At 37.4% G+C, this 20,436-nt stretch overlaps 1 protein-coding gene across 1 annotated transcript in view; it reads right to left on the bottom strand.

Annotated features, from left to right (window-relative positions):
• Nucleotides 1-17,532, bottom strand: part of TNFAIP8 (TNF alpha induced protein 8) — a 144,462-nt gene extending 126,930 nt beyond the window's left edge. Inside the window, exon 1 of the mRNA XM_074205341.1 lies at nt 17,463-17,532. Coding sequence (XP_074061442.1) covers nt 17,463 — 1 coding nt within the window. The 5' untranslated portion in view covers nt 17,464-17,532. The remainder of the gene's footprint in view (nt 1-17,462) is intronic.
• Nucleotides 17,533-20,436: the final 2,904 nt, after the last annotated feature.

Below are 20,436 nucleotides of genomic sequence, written 5' to 3'. Positions count from 1 at the left end.
AGCTAAAAGATTCAGTGCTCTCAAAGTGGTATGATCCAGGGCAAAATTTATCCCCCTGACATAAGTTTTGCCAGCAACCAACTTGAAGACTTGCCCCATTTGGAGTTTTAGTCGACTATCATAACTGGAAAGCTCTGGTGGTTTAGAGTAACAGAACAGCAAGTCCCTCTTTGGTCTGAGATGTCTGCTGCGGTTCAACAGATCATATCCAAGGCAACAGAGTACTGAAAATGCAAGTTTACCATATTAATATAAAACACCTTCTTAGTCTATACTTGAGCTAACATACAATCTGGGATTCTAGGTACCAAATGTTTAAGAACTAAATAAAATGAAACTGCATTTGTATATTGGGAATTAAGTTGAATTGATTAAAAGTATGACAGAAAACAGAAGACTACAATTGGAGGAATTCTCAATTTACCCATCATTCCTTAGGGAATTTAAATTGTATTTGTAGTTAAGACAATATTGCTCTAGCATCCTATACTTATTCACACTTACAAAGGCTGTGAGTCAAACACTGGGGAAGATAAAGTGGAGAGAAGACAAAAATCCCTATCTTTGTGGAGCCTATAGCAAATGTTACTGCTATAAAAATTATATAATTTATGCTTATATGGGACTAGGTTGAAATTCTACAAATGATGTCACTGAAGAAAGTAATAGTTTTGCTGACTGGGCAACTAGATGGCACATTGGACAGAGCACTGGTCCAGCTGTGTGATTGGCAACTGCCTCTCATCCAGGGCCATCTCCAGTCAACATGATCCTTATCTGACCCAGATGGCTCTGGAGGAGAAAGTGATGCTAGTGACTTGCACAGCTCCCCCCCTCACTCAAATCCAATTCATGTATGTCCTGGCATCACCTCCCTGCTGTCATGATCTTTTTCAAGAACAGAAGGACAAGCAACAACAAGTTTCATTGCATATGCTAATGATTAAGTAGGTATGCAGTTGGGAACTCTCTACTGTTTTTTTTTTCTTAGTGTACAAATACATATTTAAATGATTTTCATTTTGAATTGTGGAGGAGTATTTTTTCTTCATTTTGGGGTATCAAATCTGTAGATTAAAGGATGGAGAGACATAGAATTTTATACTTGGAGAAAACTGATGAATTATGAGTACAGAATGAAATACTTTACCCCAATTTCTTTATTTTTCTTGTCTTTTTTCTCCCAACATAGGTAATGTGTAAATTCTTTGACTTCACAGATATAATGAGCATTACATTTCTTGCCTTCTTGCTGGGTGGAAGATAAGAAAGAAAGAGAAGAATTTGAAACTGAAAATTTAAAAAATCATCTACTTCAATGTCTTTATTTTATGAATAAGCAAGGTCCAGAGGTCAAGATTTGACAGGTAGTTACTGGAAAAATTAGGATGTTCTGGGTGGGGTCTGGCTCAGATTCAAGATTAGAATGAAATGAAATCCTTTGAGACCATCTATCACTGAAAAAAATGAAGCTTATTAAATAATAATATGGAAAGAATATTGAGCCAACATAAAGTACTTGCCTTCACATGATGGTATTTCTGAAGCACATGCCAAGAGTGAGGAGACCTTGATTCCCTTCCTATGGTGGGCTTTTATACAAAGATGATGAGGAAGCATCAATGGTTCAAGTCTAAGAATGAAGCAGTTGTCAAATGTTTCACTGCCTCTTAAGGAAAAACTAAAATTAGATGGCAGGATGTTAGCAAATGTTGTTCCCACCACTAAGAGTTAGGACTGAAATCTCAGTCCCAGGGCAATAATTCAATTGTATCATGAAGAAATAAGAATTCATAGTATCAAATAGCAATGTTAAAATATGTAGCAAAAGAGTGTAACAGAAGGGTAAAGTTCTTTGAAAGTTTTTGTAAATTTTACTTTAATAAACTTTTAGAGTAGAAATCTTTTTTTCTTAGTAAAAAGAAAAAAGTAAAAAGAAATTACTAAATAATATTGCCTTGAAGAATTACTTCAAGTTCCCAGAGCATCAAGAAAATTATTTGATAAGAAAGTTTCTGAATTCAATTACAGGATTCCTACTTTTTTTTAACAAAAAAAATGCCTCATTCTTCCACTTGAAAATAAAAGCACGATCCATAAGAATTCCTCCCTTTATTACTGGCATGATTTTCATGGTTCATCTAGGCAAGATTTCTATTTTGCCTGAGGGTCAATTCCCCAACACCAAGGGGGAAAAAGTATTATCTATAGTAATGATGACTCTTTTACCCATCATCTGAGCCAGTTCTATGCAGACTGGAGTAAGCAACATTATTGTATATTTCTTTTCTACTCCTTGAAACAGTACAATCAGATAAAATTAGAATGAAATGAATATTAAGAATACCTTCAAAACATTACCCAAGAGCCATCTATATGTGGAAAAGACAGGATACACAAGTTCACCAATTCTGTCTCTATTCACTGTCCTCCTAAGGCAAGTTTCTCTGATAAAAGCCTCATTTCTCAAACATAGCGAACTGAGTCAAATTTATAAAAACGTGAGCCATTCCTCAATTAATGATCAAAAGATTTGAAGTTTTCAGATGAAGTTGTCAATATTATCTATAGCCTATGGATTGAAAAAATACAAATTAAATTATTTTATTTAAAATATTTTAAAATTATTTTATTTAAAATAATTAAAATACTATTAGATTGGCTAACAGGACAGAAAAGGAAAAATGACAAATTTTGGTGGGGATATAGGGAAAATGAGATATTAATGGACTGTTGGTGAAGTTGTGAACTGATTCAACCATTCTGGAGAACAATTTAGAGCTATGCCTAAAGGGCTATAAAACCATGCCTACCCCTTTGACCTAGCAATACCATTACTAGGTCTGAATCCCAAAAAAAGATGAAAAAAAGGAAAATGACATGTATGTACAAGCAAAGAATTAGAAATTGAGGGGATGCCCAGAAGTTGAGGAATGACTGAACAAAATGTGGTATGTGATTATGATGAAATGCCATTCTTCTTTAAGAAATGATGGGAAAAAAAGTGATGGGCAAGTGGGTGGCTAAGTGGCACAGTGGATAGAGCACTAGCCCTGGAGTCAGGAGTACCTGACTTCAAATCCGGACTCAGATACTTAATAATTACCTAGCTGTGTGACCTTAGGCAAGCCACTTAACCCCATTGCCTTGTTAAAAAAAAAAAAAGAAAGAAAGAAATGATGAGCAGGACACTCAGAAAAACCTGAAAGGACCTCATGAACTAATGCAAAATGAAATACAATATGTACAAAGCAATAGCAATATTGTAGGATGCTCAGATGTGAATGACTTAACTTTTCTCAGCAATTCTGAGGTGACCCAAGACAACTCTGGAAGATTATTAATCTCCAGAGAAAGAACTGATGTTATCTGAATACAGATTGAAGCATACTTATTTTTTAAAAAACCTAATTTTTCTTGATTTTTTTTGGAATTGTGAGATGACTTTTATGAAATATTTTGCATGACTACACACATTTTAAACCTATATTAAATTGCTTACTTTCTCAATTAGAAGAATGGAACAGGAGGAACAGAGAGAATTTGGAACTCAAAATTTTAAAAATGAATGTTAAAAATTGTTTTTACATGTTTTATATGGGGGAAAATGTGTACACATGCACATACACACATCATATTGTTATAGCACAAAAAAGGCCAGATGATAAGTTTATTGGAAAGAGCACTTGTTTTGGAAAACCTGGTTTCATATCTAGGCTTGCAATTACTTGCTATATGCCCTTCTGTTTATTCACATCCAATTTCATAGTTGCCTTTCTTTTTATCATAGCACTTAAGCATCACACCTGACACAATGCCTTTTTTTTAAAACATAGAGAGCAGGGGGTCTTTGCCTGGGGAATGCAAATTTGCTTTAAAAATGTAACTTTTCGAATATAATTAATTTCCTTATGCTTTATTTTGTGCATTTAAATTTTTTTTTCTAAGTAGGGGTCCAAGGGCTGTATCAGTTTGCCAAATGGGGTCCATGACACAAAAAAGGCTAAGAGTGTTTGCTACACAGAGAAGCTTCTGATGTGACTGTCCTAATAAAACTTGTAGGACGAAAATTGAGATTTCTGAAAACTCAGGCAAATATCATAATACAAAGACCAGGCTCAATATTAAAGATAAGAAATTAGCCACATTTTAGAAGTCAGTTTATTCTCCCCTCCTGTTAAGGAAAAGCTTTATTTTAAAAAGTTTCATAGGTATGCATACTTAATTGTTAGATTTCCTTTTTTATACACAATTACAGTCATTTCTTCAAGGAAAGTCAATTAGTCACTTATTGCCATATAAAGAAGGGAGCAAAATGATCAGATATGTGTGCACTGAGATCATTACCCTTTACCCACCTGGATTAGAAGATACAGGAGATCACTTCCTTCTAAAGTTTATCACCATGAGTCACTAAGGTCTAATCTCTAAATTCAGATAAAAGAAATTCTTTTGGCTTATTCACTACTCTCTAACATGGGCACAGTGTCACATAATCTCACTCTTGAGGAATGATGAACTAAATGCCTGCCATTTCAAAGGAAATTTTCTGATTAAAAAAAAATGTTTCCATACCTCCTGTGAGTATTGTCCAGTGTTCTGTGCTGGGTCCACTTCTCCCCCCCGCCAATATTCTAAGTAATTTCATCAGTTCCCATAATTTTTAAACTGTCATCTCTATGCAGACGAGGCCTAGATTTTTCACCTGAGTTTCAATCTCACAACCACAATTAATTTCCTATTTAGATATTTCATCTTGGATGACAATTGGAGACATTTTTTTTTAAGGCAGAATGGAGATTTATTGATTTACAGAAGGAAAACACTAATACATTATACCCTCCCTGGATGGAAAAGTCTACTTGAGAAACCAGATTATGAATTGGAAGGTTACTTGGTGAATGGAAAGTAAGAGTGAAGGAAGCTGGACAGTCTTAAGGTATACTTTCAATAAGATGAGAAAACTCAGTGAGGCAGCAGCTTTTTCTCTTTATGGGCTTTGTCTTAGAACAAGCAGGAATAACTGAATGACTCTTGAACAGTATTAGAGACAGAGTCCTACCCTCCTAGATTCCATGTAAACCATACCCATTCTGTTTGTATTTTTATTCTAACAACCCTAATTGGAGACATTTTAAACTAACCGTATCTAAAAACTGAACCCATAATAGTTCCTTCAAACTCTTTTTTTTGCTTTTTCTGTGAAGGTACTACCATCCTTCCAGTTTTCCTGGGTCATGATAATCATTATTCCCACTATCTCACATAGTAATCAGTTGCCAAATCTTGTTATCTTTACCTCCTTAGGTCCACATCACCTCATATTTCAATTATTGCTGTATCTTCTAAATGGTCTCCATGATAAATCTCACAGGAGTTTAACTATGCTTATCTGGACTTAGATACTTACTAGTTTTGTGTCCTGGGCAAATCATTTAATCCTCAGTGCCTCAGTTTCCTAATCTATAAAATAAGCTAGAGAAAGAATTGGTAAAACACTCCTGTGTCTTTGCCAGGAACACTGTGAATGGGGTCACAAGAGTCAGACACACCTTGGGCCATAAATTTTTTGACCTTCAGAGTAAGACTTTAAATTTGTCCCTACTAAATTTCTTTTTTTAAGATGTGACCCAACACTGTTGCCAGAACAATTCTTTATGAAGCCTAAATGATATCCTAGGTGTTTGGTTATCTATTCCTTCTGTCTTTGTATCATCTGAAAATTTGATGTGCATAGAGTAGCTAAAAAATGTACATACAATACATTTTAAGTTAAATTATTTATGGCATCATTAACATTTTCTCCATTACTTTCTTAAGTCTAGACAATGAACAAAACATAAATTAAGCTTTGATTTATAGCATACGCCAAGTTACAAGGAGTAAATGCTGACACTGAAAGTTTAAGTTGGCTCCAGTGCACTCCTATGGGCATACCATCTATACTTTCATCCAAGTCACTTATGGTTTGGCATATGATCAGGGTTAGATCTCGGGGTAGTCTTCCTTCAATATAACATCAAACCATTAATGGCTACTTCATCACCTAAAAAATCCACTGAATCAGAACTAAATTCTCTTAACTAATAATCTAGAAAATCTTTCCATGTTATTATAAGAAAGTTATTTGAAGTTTCATTATATTTTTTGAAAATCAAAGATTAAACTGAAAATCAAGGTTAAACTGTACCTGCAGTATTCCCCTTTTCTACCAAACTGTTAAAAAAAAAGACAGATTAGTTTGGTTTAACTTACTTCAAGGTGAAGTTTAAAGTTGTTTCTTCTTTTTCCTTTTTTTTGGTTTTTACAGGGCAATGGGGTTAAGTGACTTATCCAAGGCCACACTGCTAGGTAATTATTAAGTGTCTGAGGCCGAATTTGAACTCAGGTACTCCTGACTCCAGGGCTGGTGCTCTATCCACTGCACTGCCTAGCTGCTGCCCCTTAAAGTTGATTCTTAGTATATTTCTAGATACTGATAAACTATTCTTTTTTTTTTTTACTCCAGGGCTGGTGCTCTATCCACTGCGCCACCTAGCCGCCCCCTAAGCTATTCTTTTAATAATATATTCTAGAATTTGCCAAGAACTGAAGTCTAGTTCATAGACATATAGCTTAGATTCTAAAACTACCATTTTTTTTTAGAAAATCAGGACAATCCTAAAGGCCTTCCCCATTCTCCATTTTCTTTCAAAGGTAATTATTTAATCACATCTCATATAACTTGCTTTTGTTCCTTAACTTTTTAAAACATATGTCCCTAAAAGTAAAAGAGTAATACATTAACCAAATCAAAATTGTTATCAGGTTCCTCCCTAGTTGAATGACAGAACTCTCTTTTTTATAATTTTATATATATATATATATATATATATATATATATATATATATATATAAAATATATAACATAATATGATAGGATATGAAATCATACCATATAATTAAAAAATATAATTAATATAATATATAATATGTATCATATACAATAATTTTTTATAACTTTATAATTCTACATACACAAGTGCTATTTTTATTAAAAGTTGGCACAATTCGCAAATTATTAGCTAGAGAACAAAACTTTCCTTATGTAATCCCATCCTTTTGCAGCTGGGAACCATCTCCATTGCTCTTTATCTACCTTATTCCACCTTTTGTGAACTTCTTCCACTGACTTAAATAAAAACAAAAACCCAGGTTAAATGAACATAGGGCAGAGAGGTTCCTACTCTTTCTGTATGCAGTATTTTATAATGCAAATGTCACTCTCTTCAGATGGAACTCAGATTCACCTTCTCTCAAAGTCTTTCTTACCTCTAAGCCTAGGCAGAGCTTCATTATGGGATAGACTATGAGTCTTTTTAATCTTCCTTATCAAGGGAAAGTTTTAGCAAACAGTACCTTACTGGACATCTACTCTCTATATTATGCTCATCTCAAATTTTAAAAACTATTTGATTTAGTAAAAATATCTATTTCTACGTTTGCTTCTAGGTCATGGTATGGGCAATCCAGTGATTTTTTAAAATTATTTTTAGGGTTTTTTTTGCAAGGCAACGGGTGGGTTGCCCAAGGTCACACAGCTAGGTAGTTATTAAGTGTCTGAGGCAGATTTGAACTCAGGTACTCCTGACTACAGGGCTGGTGCTTTATCCACTGCACCACCCAGCCACCCCCAATCCAGTGATATTTTAAATTCTTAGGATCTATTACCCCTCTTGGTGCTGGTAGATTTAACTACTTTGGTTCTCAACTCAACTTTGTTCACTAGTTAATCCATTTGGAACAATTTTGTATTACTCATGGCAAAAGCTCACAGTGGGAAAAAAACTTCAAAAAGTTTTAATATAAATGTGTTTTTTTTTCCTGACCAAGACTCCATTTTGGGGAAATATAAGTCTCCAAAAGCAGAGAAATTTGGTGAAGGGGAGAGAGGAAGAGACAGATTTATCAGAATTAGCACATTTTCCAGTAGTAATAAGCCAGTGTGAAAGTTAAAAAACAAAATTCTCAGGTTTTGAAAGCACAAGACTGTATGGCCCAGTGGAACTAGGTTTATTGCAGCTTTCCTGCTTACTGATTATCTGAAATAAACATAAGTTTCATGTTCCTTAAAAAAAATAAGTTTTGTTTTGTTTTTTCTCTCTCAGCCTGTTTCTTACTCAGTAAACCTACCCAAAGTGATTTAGATTGACTCACTGATTCTAACTAAAACAGGAAGAGGCTTGAAATTTTATCTGGTCCATCACCCTGCCAATGCCAGATAGAAGTCTCTCATATTCTTAATCCTCAAAAGAAGGAAATTCTATAACTCATTCAAGTAATCTAACAACCCACTATCTAGATATTCTTAAGAACAAATTTAAATGACTCTACAAGTTTGAAGAACCCAGTATGTGCCAGGTGCTAGAGATTCAAGTGGAGCTAAAGGGTGAAGTCCATAGAGCCTTGGATCCGGAGTCAGGGACACCTGAGTTCAAAATTCAACATCAGACTAAGTACATGATTGAGTAATCCAGTTAACCATCTCAGTTTCTTTATTAATAAAACTGAAATAATGGTACCTAACAGACAAGGGTTACAGTGAAGATTAAATGAGATAATATTGTAAAGTACTTGGTAAACCTGGTAGTACTATATTAATAGTGCCTATTATTATTACAAAGAGTGTAATAATCCCCATTTGCAATAAATTTACGCTTGCTAAGCTTTCCCTTTGTAAAGATGGTGCTGTTATTCAGACCTGTACAACTCTTCATGACCCATAAGCACATCAGGGCTTTCTCTAAAAGTCTGTCCCAAGTTTATGTTCATTGTTTCCATGAATCTTTCTAGCGCACCCTCAGTTATCACCCTTTCCTCTTGCCTTCAATTCTTCCCAACATCAGGGTCTTTTCCAGTGATGTGGCTTCAGTTTCAGTAGTTAACCTTCCAGTGAATAGTCTGAAATGATTTAATGACTGATTTGATCTCTTTGTTGTCCAAGACTCAGAAGTTTCAACACCTTAATTTGAAAGGGTCTATTCTATGGCACTCAAATTTCCTTAGAGTCCAACTCTGTTATTAAAAGTTGGCCATCCTTTGCACTGGGAAAAAACCATAGCTTTGTCTTTGTGGGCAAGATAATGTCTCTGCTTCTCAGTGTGCTGTTCAGATTGGCCATAGCTTTCCTTCCAAAGAGTAAGTGGTTTTTTTTTTTTAATTTTGTGCCTGAAGTCACTATCCACAGTGATCTTTGAGACTAAGAATATAAAATTTAACACTGCTTCTATTTCTTCTCCCACCATTTGCCAGGAAGTGATGATCAGGAAATGATGCAACCAGTTGCCAAGATCTGTTTTTTTTTTTTATGTTAAGCTACAAGCCAGTTTTTACATTTTTCTCTTTCACCCTTATCAAGAGACTTAATTCCTCTTCACTTTGCTATTTTTCCAGGCAATCTTAATTTGAACTTTTTGATTCCATTCAATGTGGCATTTCCCTCTGATATACTGTGTATATAAGTTAAATAAAAAAGGTGACAGTAGAAAACCTTGCCATACCTCTTTTTCAAGTCTAAGTCAATTGGTTGTTCCATATTCAGTTCTAACTGTAAAAATGGTAAGCTGATTTGTATAATACTGTGGTGGCATATATTTAAAATCAGTTATTGCACACTTGCTACATATCTACTAAGTACTATGCTATGACCTTCGAGCAGAAAAAGAGGTAAAAAACAGTTCTCATTATCCAGGAGCTCAATATCTAATAGTAGAAACAACTTTCAAATATATATATATGACACATAAAAAAACAACTGAAAATATTTAAATAATAAACAGCAATTAAAAATCTCATATGATTTGATTCATCTTTCTTACTTGAGACAATACACTAGACTCCTTCCCCAATCCCTCAGTTTTGGTAATTATTGGGCAATGGACTAAATTCTCATATTGGAATCAAGACAGACCTAAATTCAAATCCTGCCTTAGATGCTTATTACCTTTGGAACCTTGGGTAAGTCACTTAACCACTCTGAGGAAGTGATAATATCTACCTCCTAGAGTTGTTATGTGAATCAAAGGAAATAAAATATGTGAAGTTTTGCAAATGTCAGGATTATTTAATTTATCACATAAATGATAGCTAGCATTATGATGATTTTACAAAGTCATCCATACATTTTAGGATGGCTTTGATCATGAGAAAGGTCTTCCCTAAAGCTTCCTACACTAAGAATTCAGGGATACAATGTATTATTTTAGCGATAACTTATTGTAATATCTTTACTAAAATTTTCTTTAAAATTTTTGCACCAGTGTTCATTAGGAAGATTGGGCTATAATTTTCTTTCTTTTGGCCCTTCCTTGTTTAGGCATCTATTACCATGTTGATGTCATAAAAGCAATTTGGCAGAATTTCTTCTTCACCTATTTTTTTTTCAAATAGTTTATATAGAATGAGAATTGATTGTTCTTTAAATGTCTGGTAGAATTATCTTGTAACTCATTCTGGTCCTGGAGATTTTTTCCCTCAGGAAGTTCATTGATAGCTTGTTCATTTTCTTTTGCTGTAATGGGATTATTTAGGTATTTATTCCCTCCTCTTTTATTCTGGACAATTTACATTTGTGTAAATGTTCATCTATTTCAATTAGCATGTCAAATTTATTGACATACAGTTGGGCAAAATAGTTCTGAATTATTACTTTAATTTCTCCCTCATTATGGTTATTTCACCCTCTTCATTTTTGATGTTGGCAATTTGGTTTTCTTTTTTTACTTTTATTCAGTCAGATTAACCAATTTTGTTATTTTTTTATAAAAACAACTCTTTAGTTTTATTTATTCAATAGTTTTCTTATTTTCAATTTTATTAAGTTTTTCTATGATATTCAGAAATTCTAATTTTGTATTTAATTGGGGATTTTTTAATTTGTTTTACTTTTTTAGTTGAGTGCCCAATTCATTGATCTTTTCTTTCCCTGATTTACTCATGTAAGAATTAAGAGATATAAAATTTCCCCTAATAACTGCTTTGGCTGTATCCCACATGTTTTAGTATGATATCTCATCATTGTCTTCATTGTGGATGAAATAGTTGATTATTTCTTTGATTTGCTGTTGGATCCATTCATTCTTTAATATTAGGTTATTTAGCTTCCATTTAATTTTTATTTTTCCATGGTTCTTTATTGTATTAATTTTATTGCATCATATTCTGAATAGAATACATTTTATATTTCTGCATTTCTGCCTTTGATTGTGTGTTTTCTATGCCCTAATCCAAGGTCAATTTTTGTGTAGGTGCCATGTACTACCAAGAAGAAAGTATATTCCTTTCTATTCCTATTCAGTTTTCTCCAGAGGTCTATCATATATAACTTTTTAAAAATTCTATTTACATCCTTAAATTTTTTCTTGTTTATTTTATGGTTAGATTTATCTGATTCTGAAAGAGAGAGGTTGAGGTCTCTCACCAGTATAGTTTTGCTGTCTTTGTCTTCCTCTAACTCCTTTCTTTTGTCCACTAAGAATTTGGATGCCATACCACTTGGTACTTATATGTTTAATATTGATATCACTTCATTTTCTAAGGTACCTTTTAAGAAGATTTCTTTCCTTATCCTCTTTTTTTAAAGATTTTATTTATTTTGAATTTTACAATTTTCCCCTAATTTTACTTCACCCCCCCCATTGACAATTTGTCAATCTTTACATTGTTTCCATGGTATACATTGATTCGAATAAGAGAGAGAAATCATATCCTTAAGGAGGAACCATGAAGTAAAAGAGAGCAAGATCAGACAATAAGATATCAGGGTTTTTTTTTCCCCTAAATTAAAATTAATAGTCCTTGGTCTTTGTTCAAACTCCACAGTTCTTTCTCTGTATATAGATGGTATTCTCCATTGCAGACAGCCCCAAATTGTCCCTGATTGTTGCACTGATGGAATGAGCAAATCCATCAACGTTGATCATCACCCTCATGTTGCTGTTAGGGTGTACAATGTTTTTCTGATTCTGCTCATCTCACCCAACATCAGTTCATGCAAATCCCTCCAAGCTTCCCTGAAATTCCCATCCCTCTTGGTTTCTAACAGAACAATAGTGTTCCATGACATACATATACCACAGTTTGTTAAGCCATTCCCCAATTGAAGGACATTTACTTGATTTCCAATTCTTTGTCACCACAAACAAGGTTACTATGAATATTTTTGTACAAGTGATGTTTTTACCCTTTTTCATCATCTCTTCAGGGTACAGGCCCAGTAGTATTACCACTGCTTTTATGCAGACATAATATGTAACATATTCTGCTCCAGCCTTTTACCTTAGTCTGTCCATATCTTTCCTTCTTCAAATGTGTTTCTTGTAAATAATATATTATAGTATTGCTTTTTTAATCCATTCTGCTACCCAGTTCCATTTTATGGGAGAGTTCAGCCCATTCACAATTATAATTACCAACTTTGTATTTCCCTCCAGTTCTCTTCCCCCTTTTTGTACTTTTTTACTTCTTTTCCCTTATTCTTCCATACCAGTGTTTTGTTTTTTATTGCGGTCACCCTCAAACTGTACTGTACTCCCTTTTATCAGTTCACTTCCCTTTTCTGTTTCCCTTCCCTTTACCTTTTATAACTCCCTTTTCTCTTTTCTTTCCCCTTTCCCCCTCTGCTTTTCTGTAGGCTAGAATAATAAAATGCTAAGCCCCATTGAGAATGTTACATTATTCCTTCTTTGAGGAAGGAATATTTGGCTTCTTTGAGCCAAATCTGTTGATAAGATTTCATTAGTGCTCATACCCTCCCTTTTCCCCCCTCTACTATATTAGATGCTTTGTGCCTCTTAATGTGGTGTGGTTTATCCTCTGATGCTTCACCTTCTTCTCCTAGCATAATCCCCCTTTTTTTCCCATGTTCTATTTGCTCTATAGCTCTCTTGTACCCACTCCCTCTATCAAAGCATACTCTTTCCAGTTTTCCTGATAGAAGCATATTGCTCCAGAGGCATAAGCATCCTTACAACATAATCACTTTACATTCACACCCTCTTTTCAAGTACAATCCTCCAACTGTTCAATGGACATTCAACCCCAAGAGTTAAAAGTTTGAGGATATCCTCAAGAGGAATAAAGTTCTTAGGAGTTGCAAGTATTGGCTTCCCCTGTAGGAATATAGACAATTTAGCCTCATTGACAAATATTTTTCCTCTTTCCATTTACCTTTTTATCCACCTCTTGAGTCTTGTATTTGAAGATCAAGTTTTCTTTTCAGTTTGCTGTGATCAGGTAGGATTTATTATTGAGTATGTAGGGATGGTTTAATATTAGGAAAACAATCAGCAAATTGACCATATCAGTAATAAAATTAACAGAAATCATATGATTATCTCATTAAATAATGAAAAAAGCCTTTGATAAAATACAGTGCCCATTCCTATTAAAAACACCAGAGAATATTGGAATAAATGGAGTTTTCCTTAAAATGATAAGCAATATTCATCTAAAATATCAACAAGTATTATATGTAATGGGGATAAATTAGAAGCATTCCCAATAAAATAGGGGTGAAACAAGGATACCATTATAACCACCACTATTCAATATTGTATTAGAAATGCTTTAGCAATAAGAGAAGAAAAAGAAACTTGAAGAAATTAGAATAGATAATGAAGAAACAAAACTCTTACTCTTTGCAGGTGATGATAGTATACTTTGAGAACCATAGAAAAACAACTTAAAAACTACTTGAAACAATTAACAACTTTAGCAAAGTAGCAAGATAAAAAAATAAATTCACATAAATCATCAGTATTTCTTCATATGATCAATAAAGACCAAGAGTAAGAGAGAAAAATAAATTCTCTTTAAAGTAACTGAAGACAATCTAAAATAGCTGGGAATCTACCTTCCAAAACAAACTTAGAAACTCTATGAATACAATTACAAAAAACTTTTCACACAAAGTCAGCCCTTAACAACTAGAAAAATGTCAATTGCTCATTGTTAGAGCAAGCTAAAGAAAAATGACAATTCTACTTAACTTAAATTATGTATTCAATACTATATCAATCAAACTACCAAAAATTATTTTAAAGAACTAGGAAAAAATAGTAACATAATTAATCTGGAAGAACAAATGATAAAGAATAATGGGAATTAATGGAAAAAAATTGCAAAGGAACTTGGCATCTCTTCTACAATGACAACATAAGATATTCAATTAAAAATCTTTGGCATTGCCCTGCTCTCCCAGCCCTTATTTCCAACTCATATCACCCTTGGTAATTCTCTAGAATACTATGCATCTGGATACTCCTCCCACCCTGTAAATCAATTCTTCCACTTTGCATATTGGTAAAGAAAAATTATATTAAATGGGGGGGATGGAAATCATTAACTTTTTGCTACATGTTCCTAAAAATGTTTTCAAAGATACTCCTATTAATAACACAGAATATTTGTACCTAAAGTACTCCATTGAGATTTATTTTTTCATTATTTCAAGAAAAAGTAAGCAAAAATTTCATTTTGATTATATTTTTATAATAAAAACTATTTAAAAATAAGTTTCAATTCTTAAGGATGAAACTTTCTAAAAAAAAGTAAATGCTGTCTTCTTTCCCAGATAAAGCATAATAATAGCTAGCATTTATATGTTCTTTAAGATTTACAAAGCACTTTTCCTACATTAACTCATTTGATCCATAAAATAACTTGTTGAGATAAATGCAGAAACTAAGATACAGTGAGAAACAGTGATTTGCCCAGGGTTTAAAACTTCAGATTGGTCTGAGACAATATTTGAACTCAGATCTTCCTGGTGCTCTCTGCCATTTCAAAAGACAACAATATCAACTAATGACTATATATTTTATTCCTGTATTATTACCATAGTTAAAAGAAGCCTACAAGTCAATAAGATTTATATATTTAAAGGCTTCCTTCCCCCAGAAATAGCAACTGACACACCCTTTCTTTCAATTTAGTGCAAGAGAAAAACTGTCTAGTTTAAAATAGAATCAGTCCTTGTCAATAGCCTCTATTCGGAGTTTTCCAATGTTACCATCACTGCCTACAATTTATGCAGAAATGTTTAGATCTACTAGAGAATGATCTGCCCAGTGTCTTACATATATAGTAGGTATTCCAATAAATATTTGTTGAATCAACTAAGAAGTGTCTTCAGGCGACAGTAGTATGAGATATTTTGGGAGGACTGGTTCTGGAATTCAACAACATAACCAAATATACTCACAAGACTAAATGAATTTTAGAATAGGAAAAAACTTTGTGAACAAAGAAGCTTTTCACATTAAATTTAAACAGATCTAAAAAGAGGGATCCTTGAATAAAAGTCTCCTTTAAAAGGTGGCTCTTGCACACTTTTTGCTCTTTTCAGTGAGAATTGCTACTTTTATTAGACAATTGACAAATAATTTTTCAATCACCAGTGAACTCAGATAAACACAAATGGTTTAGGCTGGCCACATTTCTATAAAGTTTTATATTTCCATAACAAACAGTTAATACTCAGCTAGGTGATTACAACTGATGCTAAGTAATATACAATTCCCAGTCTCATTTACTCATTACACATTAAAAATGGGGGGGGGGAGTAGAAAAATACACCAAGAATGTGTGTATATTTAGGTGGGAAAGTTACCATTATCTGTGAAAAATCTAATCACTTAACATTAGCAAGAACTTTGCTGACTCAATTTTCTAAAACAGATAAGGAGAGTAACATGTTCCCAGGTATTTAACAAGTAATAATTATTTCTTTCAAAAATGATTGATGTAATATTTTCACTGAAAGTCATTTATGTAAAAAATCCTGGGGAAATTATTTTAAAATAGTTATCAAATGGGTGTGGGAATAGCTGCAACTTGAACTTGTGATTTTAAAACATGGGTATTGGAGATAACAACCTTTAGGTAAGAAAAACTTGGCTTGTATCTATCTTCCTTCTGACAGACTTGTGGTTTGATCCAGTCACTTAACCTAGGTGACTGCTGAAGAGGGAATGCCAGTGAAATCAATCCCTAGTCCTGTGCTAAAGTCCAAGAAGATCTTATATTTGACCTTTCACTTGAGGCAGCAAGAGCCCTGTATTGTGTCTGAGACTTCTCTTTGGGTTTCAGTTTCCCCATCTTTAAAATGAAGGGCTGGACAAACTGAGAACTTTTTCAGTTTTTCAATTCTTTTGAATGTGAATTCAATTGAATTTAATTCCATTCAATCCATGGTTTTAACTCAACAAATTGTGTAACTCTCTCAAGTGATTTTATTACAAAAGGTCATTTACTCATTAGTTACTTTTTTTTTGGGGGGGGGGGGTTTGCAAGGCAAACGGGGTTAAGTGGCTTGCCCAAGGTCACACAGCTGGGTAATTACTGAGACCGAATTTGAACCCAGGTACTCCTGACTCCAGGACCGGTGCTTTATCCACTACGCCACCTAGCCGCCCCCATTAGTTACTTTTTTAAAAAAATATTTATTTAAGGCACTGCTGTTAAGTGACTTGTCCAAGGTCACACAGCTAGGCAATTTTTTGTAAGTGTTTGAGGTCGCATTTGAACCCAGGTCCTCCTGACTTCAGGGTCACTTGCCGCTTAGGTGCTCCAACTCATTGCTTACTAATGACAGAAGTGGGTTTCAGAGGAACTACTGAGAATCAAACGAGATGCCAAAGTTAGAGAGGAAGAAGGCATGTAGAGGAATCCAGTACAGCCGGGATAGCCCCGATCCAGGGCGGATTAGCTTAGCAGCAGAACTGCCTTGCGTTGGCATCTGAACCCAGCTAATGAACCTTAACACAAAGAGGCTCGTTTCCACTACTCTTTCCTGCCCGTACAAAGCTGGGCCGGGGCGGCCCTGGCATTCTCCGCGGAATCACGGAATTCAGCGGCAGAGCCAGAGGAGCGGGCTCGTACAGCGATGCCGCCGGGCTGCTCCCGTGGCCCTGCCGCAGCCTGTGACGGACTGGCTCTCCTGGCCGGGCCCGGCCCGCCGGGCGCGGACTGGACTGGACGGGCCGGGGCGTGCCCCGGGGCGTGCCCCGGAGCCCCGCGCCCGGAGCCCCGCGCCGGCGGGTCCCGGGCCCGGCCGCCACGCCTCCCCGGGCCTGTCCGGCCCCGGCCGCCACGCCTCCCCGGGCCTGTCCGGCCCCGGCCACGGCCATCGGCAGATCCACAGCGAAGGGAGGGGGCGGGAGCGGCCCACCTGGCGGCCCGCACGGGTGGGCGCGGGCGCGAGGCACAGAGACGACTTCCTCGGGGCGGGCAGAGGGGCGCGCAGGGCGGCCGGGGGGCTACAGGGCCACCCCAGCGGGGCGGGCGCCGGGTCGAGATGCAGAAGCAGATTCACGGACGGCAGCCCGCAAAGCGCCGGAGGGGGGGGGGGAAGGAGGCGCGCCGGCGGGGTCCGGGGGAGCCCCCCGTTCTCTCCGCGGGCGGGCCGGGGGAGGGGGACTTACTCAGAGTGAGGGGCGGCGGCACCACGCCACGGACTCGGCTCCCGACCCGGCTCGCGACCCTGGCGGCGCCCCAGCGGTTCCGAGGGACCCCGAGTCTCGCTTGGCCGGATTAGCTGCGGCGCGGGCCGGAATGGGGCGGGGAAGGGGGTACGCGGGGCCCCGAGGGGAGGAGTCTTCCTGCCCACACTTGGCCAGCGGCCGCCTGGCACGGGGCGGAGCTGCAGGGGAGGGAGTGGGAGATGGGGAGGGGAGGGGGCGCAAGTCGGGGAGCGGCACGTGGACTTGATCCCGGGAGAAGGCTCCCCGCGCTGTGGAGGGGCCGGAATCCCGGGGAGCCCTCTGCACGTCAGGGTCCCTCCCCGCCTCCACAATTGTTCTTTTTAAGAACACCCCCCCCCCCCCGACTGTGATCTGAGTCCGGACCGAATTCAGGGTGTTTATGGCAAAAAGAAAAATAAACGAGTTTTAGACTTGGAATGGAAACTCCTTGAAGGATTGGTTGTTCCTATTCCCAGCGCCCGGCAGGCGTCGGGACAGGTAAGCGTCGGGCAGGTGAGTGCCCTGGGACGCCCCGCTGGCACCTCACGTTTCGTAGCGGGGCAAAGGGGGTAACGCGCTCCCAGGGCCCGGGGGAGGGAGTCGAGGAGGACAAAGGGCAGAGGACGAGCCGGCAGTCCTTGGAAGGGCTGGGAGCCAGGGCCAAGCCCTGGTCCCCGGGACCCTCCCAGCCCTGCACCCCCCTCTCGGCGAGCCCGCCAGACAGCGCCGTCCAAGCGCAGGGTGCGCCCTGGGGGGCCGTTCTCCTCTCCCCGCACCCCACCCCCGGAGTCCCTACTTTGGGGAATTTAATTTTCCCTCTGAACTGCCCTGGTTCGAAGGCGCTACCGATGACGCCATCACGCTTCCAGTTTCCATTGGGTGGCAGGGCCCAGGCACCAATCGGGGCCCTCAGTCTCGGCGGAGGGACTTGGGGACACGGCCTGCCTTTGGCCAGATGGGGTGGCTTTTGCTGTGACAGTCTCCACGGCTCTGCCCCTTTCGGGGGGAGGCATTGCTGGGATGCCGCAGGTCGCGCATCTCAGACTTTCATAACGATCTGGAGTAGTCAATTAACTAGGCAAGGATGGAGTGCAGTTCGGGCTAAATAACCTATGACCCTATTAAACCCCAGGGCCCAACTTCCAGTGTAGTTACACCCTCTCTAGCCCCTGGCAGGGCCAGGAGCCCACGCAGGATCTAGCTCACGTCCCCTTTCCAGACTTTCTCTACCTTAGCTTACAGCTAGAATACAGGTCTGCCCCTTCTCAGGTTCTCCTAACCTTGTTTTGATTCTCACCTCCTCATTCTGCCCCCACCCCACCACCACTTGCTTTCCTTAGAAGTCATGTTTTTTTGTTTTTGTTGGTACATCAGACATTTTAACATTTAATAGGGTTTTCTATAATCCTAGCAGTGCAAGTACATTCCTGTTTGGTGGTTTGGTTTTTTTTTTTTTTGGTAATGATAATGATGATGATAATAATAATGAAAAACAACTAATCGTGTTTGTGACCAGGTGCAAGAATAAGTTGAGCTGTTTCAAACTGGTACTTATCACAATATTTATGAAGTATCGACAGGGCTCCAAACTAGAATTTCTGTTAAGGTTTCATTTGCAAGCTGGACTGAAAGAAATGTAGCCATTCAAACAAAAAGCATTCAATTATATACCTATATAGCAGTCAAGTGTTTCTGCAACATACTGATCTAAGGGCCAGGATAATTTCAACCAGCTGTTTTTACTATTTACAAATGTTGCAAGTTCCTTGAGAGCAGGAACCTCTTTTGCCTCTTGCGTCCCTAGCAATTAGCACAGTGCCTAATCCAGTACAAGGAAAACAATATATTTTGATTGACTGAGGAGCTGAAATTTATAATTCTTATCACATCCTTTACACTAAAAGACATAACAATAGTATTAAAAATATAATTCTTAACACATCCTTTACAGAAGTAGGTGTTATTAACCTATGAGAAAAAACAAATGCCTGTCTCATTTAGATTCATTCAGAGAATGTAAATTCTTTGAGGGCAGTTATCAAAGAAATGTTTGCACCCAAAGTGAATGGTATTCTCTCAGTGGATCAGGATGAGAGTAAAAGTCTCTGACTGATCTGTAGATCCTGTGTGCTTGGAGAAGCTTACCCCAGCCATTGGGCTGGTAGCTTTCTATTTTAACTGTTTATTTTTACTAAGTTGTTCAATTGCAAATATAGTTAGTGTCCTCTAAATTCTGTATCTTCTTAAGTCTTGCACTTCATTTCAACCAAAGACTGCTGTTTAAAATCTTAAACAGAATAGAGGTATTTTGGGCTTGTTCACTCTTCTGATTAGATTTTTTTTAAGTCATTTATCGAGCTTCTTCTATGTGCCACATATTCTACTAAGAGTTATACAGTTAGCTTAATTGATTCAATCAAGATGTACTCTGGAGCACAGCTCAGGGCCAGGCTCAGTAAGCCAGCTGTGCAGCAGGCCAGCAGTGAGGGTCCCAAACCCAACTTGAAAAATGAACTTCAAACAGCAACCTGGGGCGATGATCAACCTTGATGGACTTGCTCATTTCACCAGTGCAACAATCAGGGACAATTTAGGATGGTCTGTGATGGAGAATACCATCTGTGTGTATCCAGAGAAAGAATTGTGGAGTTTGAACAAAGACCAAGGACTATTAACTTTAATTTAGGAAAAAAAGCTGATCTTATTGTCTGATCTTGCTATTTCTTATGCTTTATGTTTCTTCCTTAAGGATATGATTTCTCTCTCATCACATTCAATTTGGATCAATGTATACCATGGAAACAATGTAAAGACTGGCAAATTGCCTTCTGTTGGGGGGAGGGAGTAAGACTAGGGGAAAAATTGTAAAACTCAAAACAAATGAAATCTTTAAAAAGAATAAAACATTAAATTAAAATTCATAATTAAAAAAAAA

Source organism: Macrotis lagotis, chromosome X (assembly GCF_037893015.1).
Source record: "Macrotis lagotis isolate mMagLag1 chromosome X, bilby.v1.9.chrom.fasta, whole genome shotgun sequence".
Classification (NCBI taxonomy): domain Eukaryota; kingdom Metazoa; phylum Chordata; class Mammalia; order Peramelemorphia; family Peramelidae; genus Macrotis; species Macrotis lagotis.
Note: the sequence above shows the minus strand (reverse complement) of the source record. Positions and strands in the feature narration are given on the sequence as shown.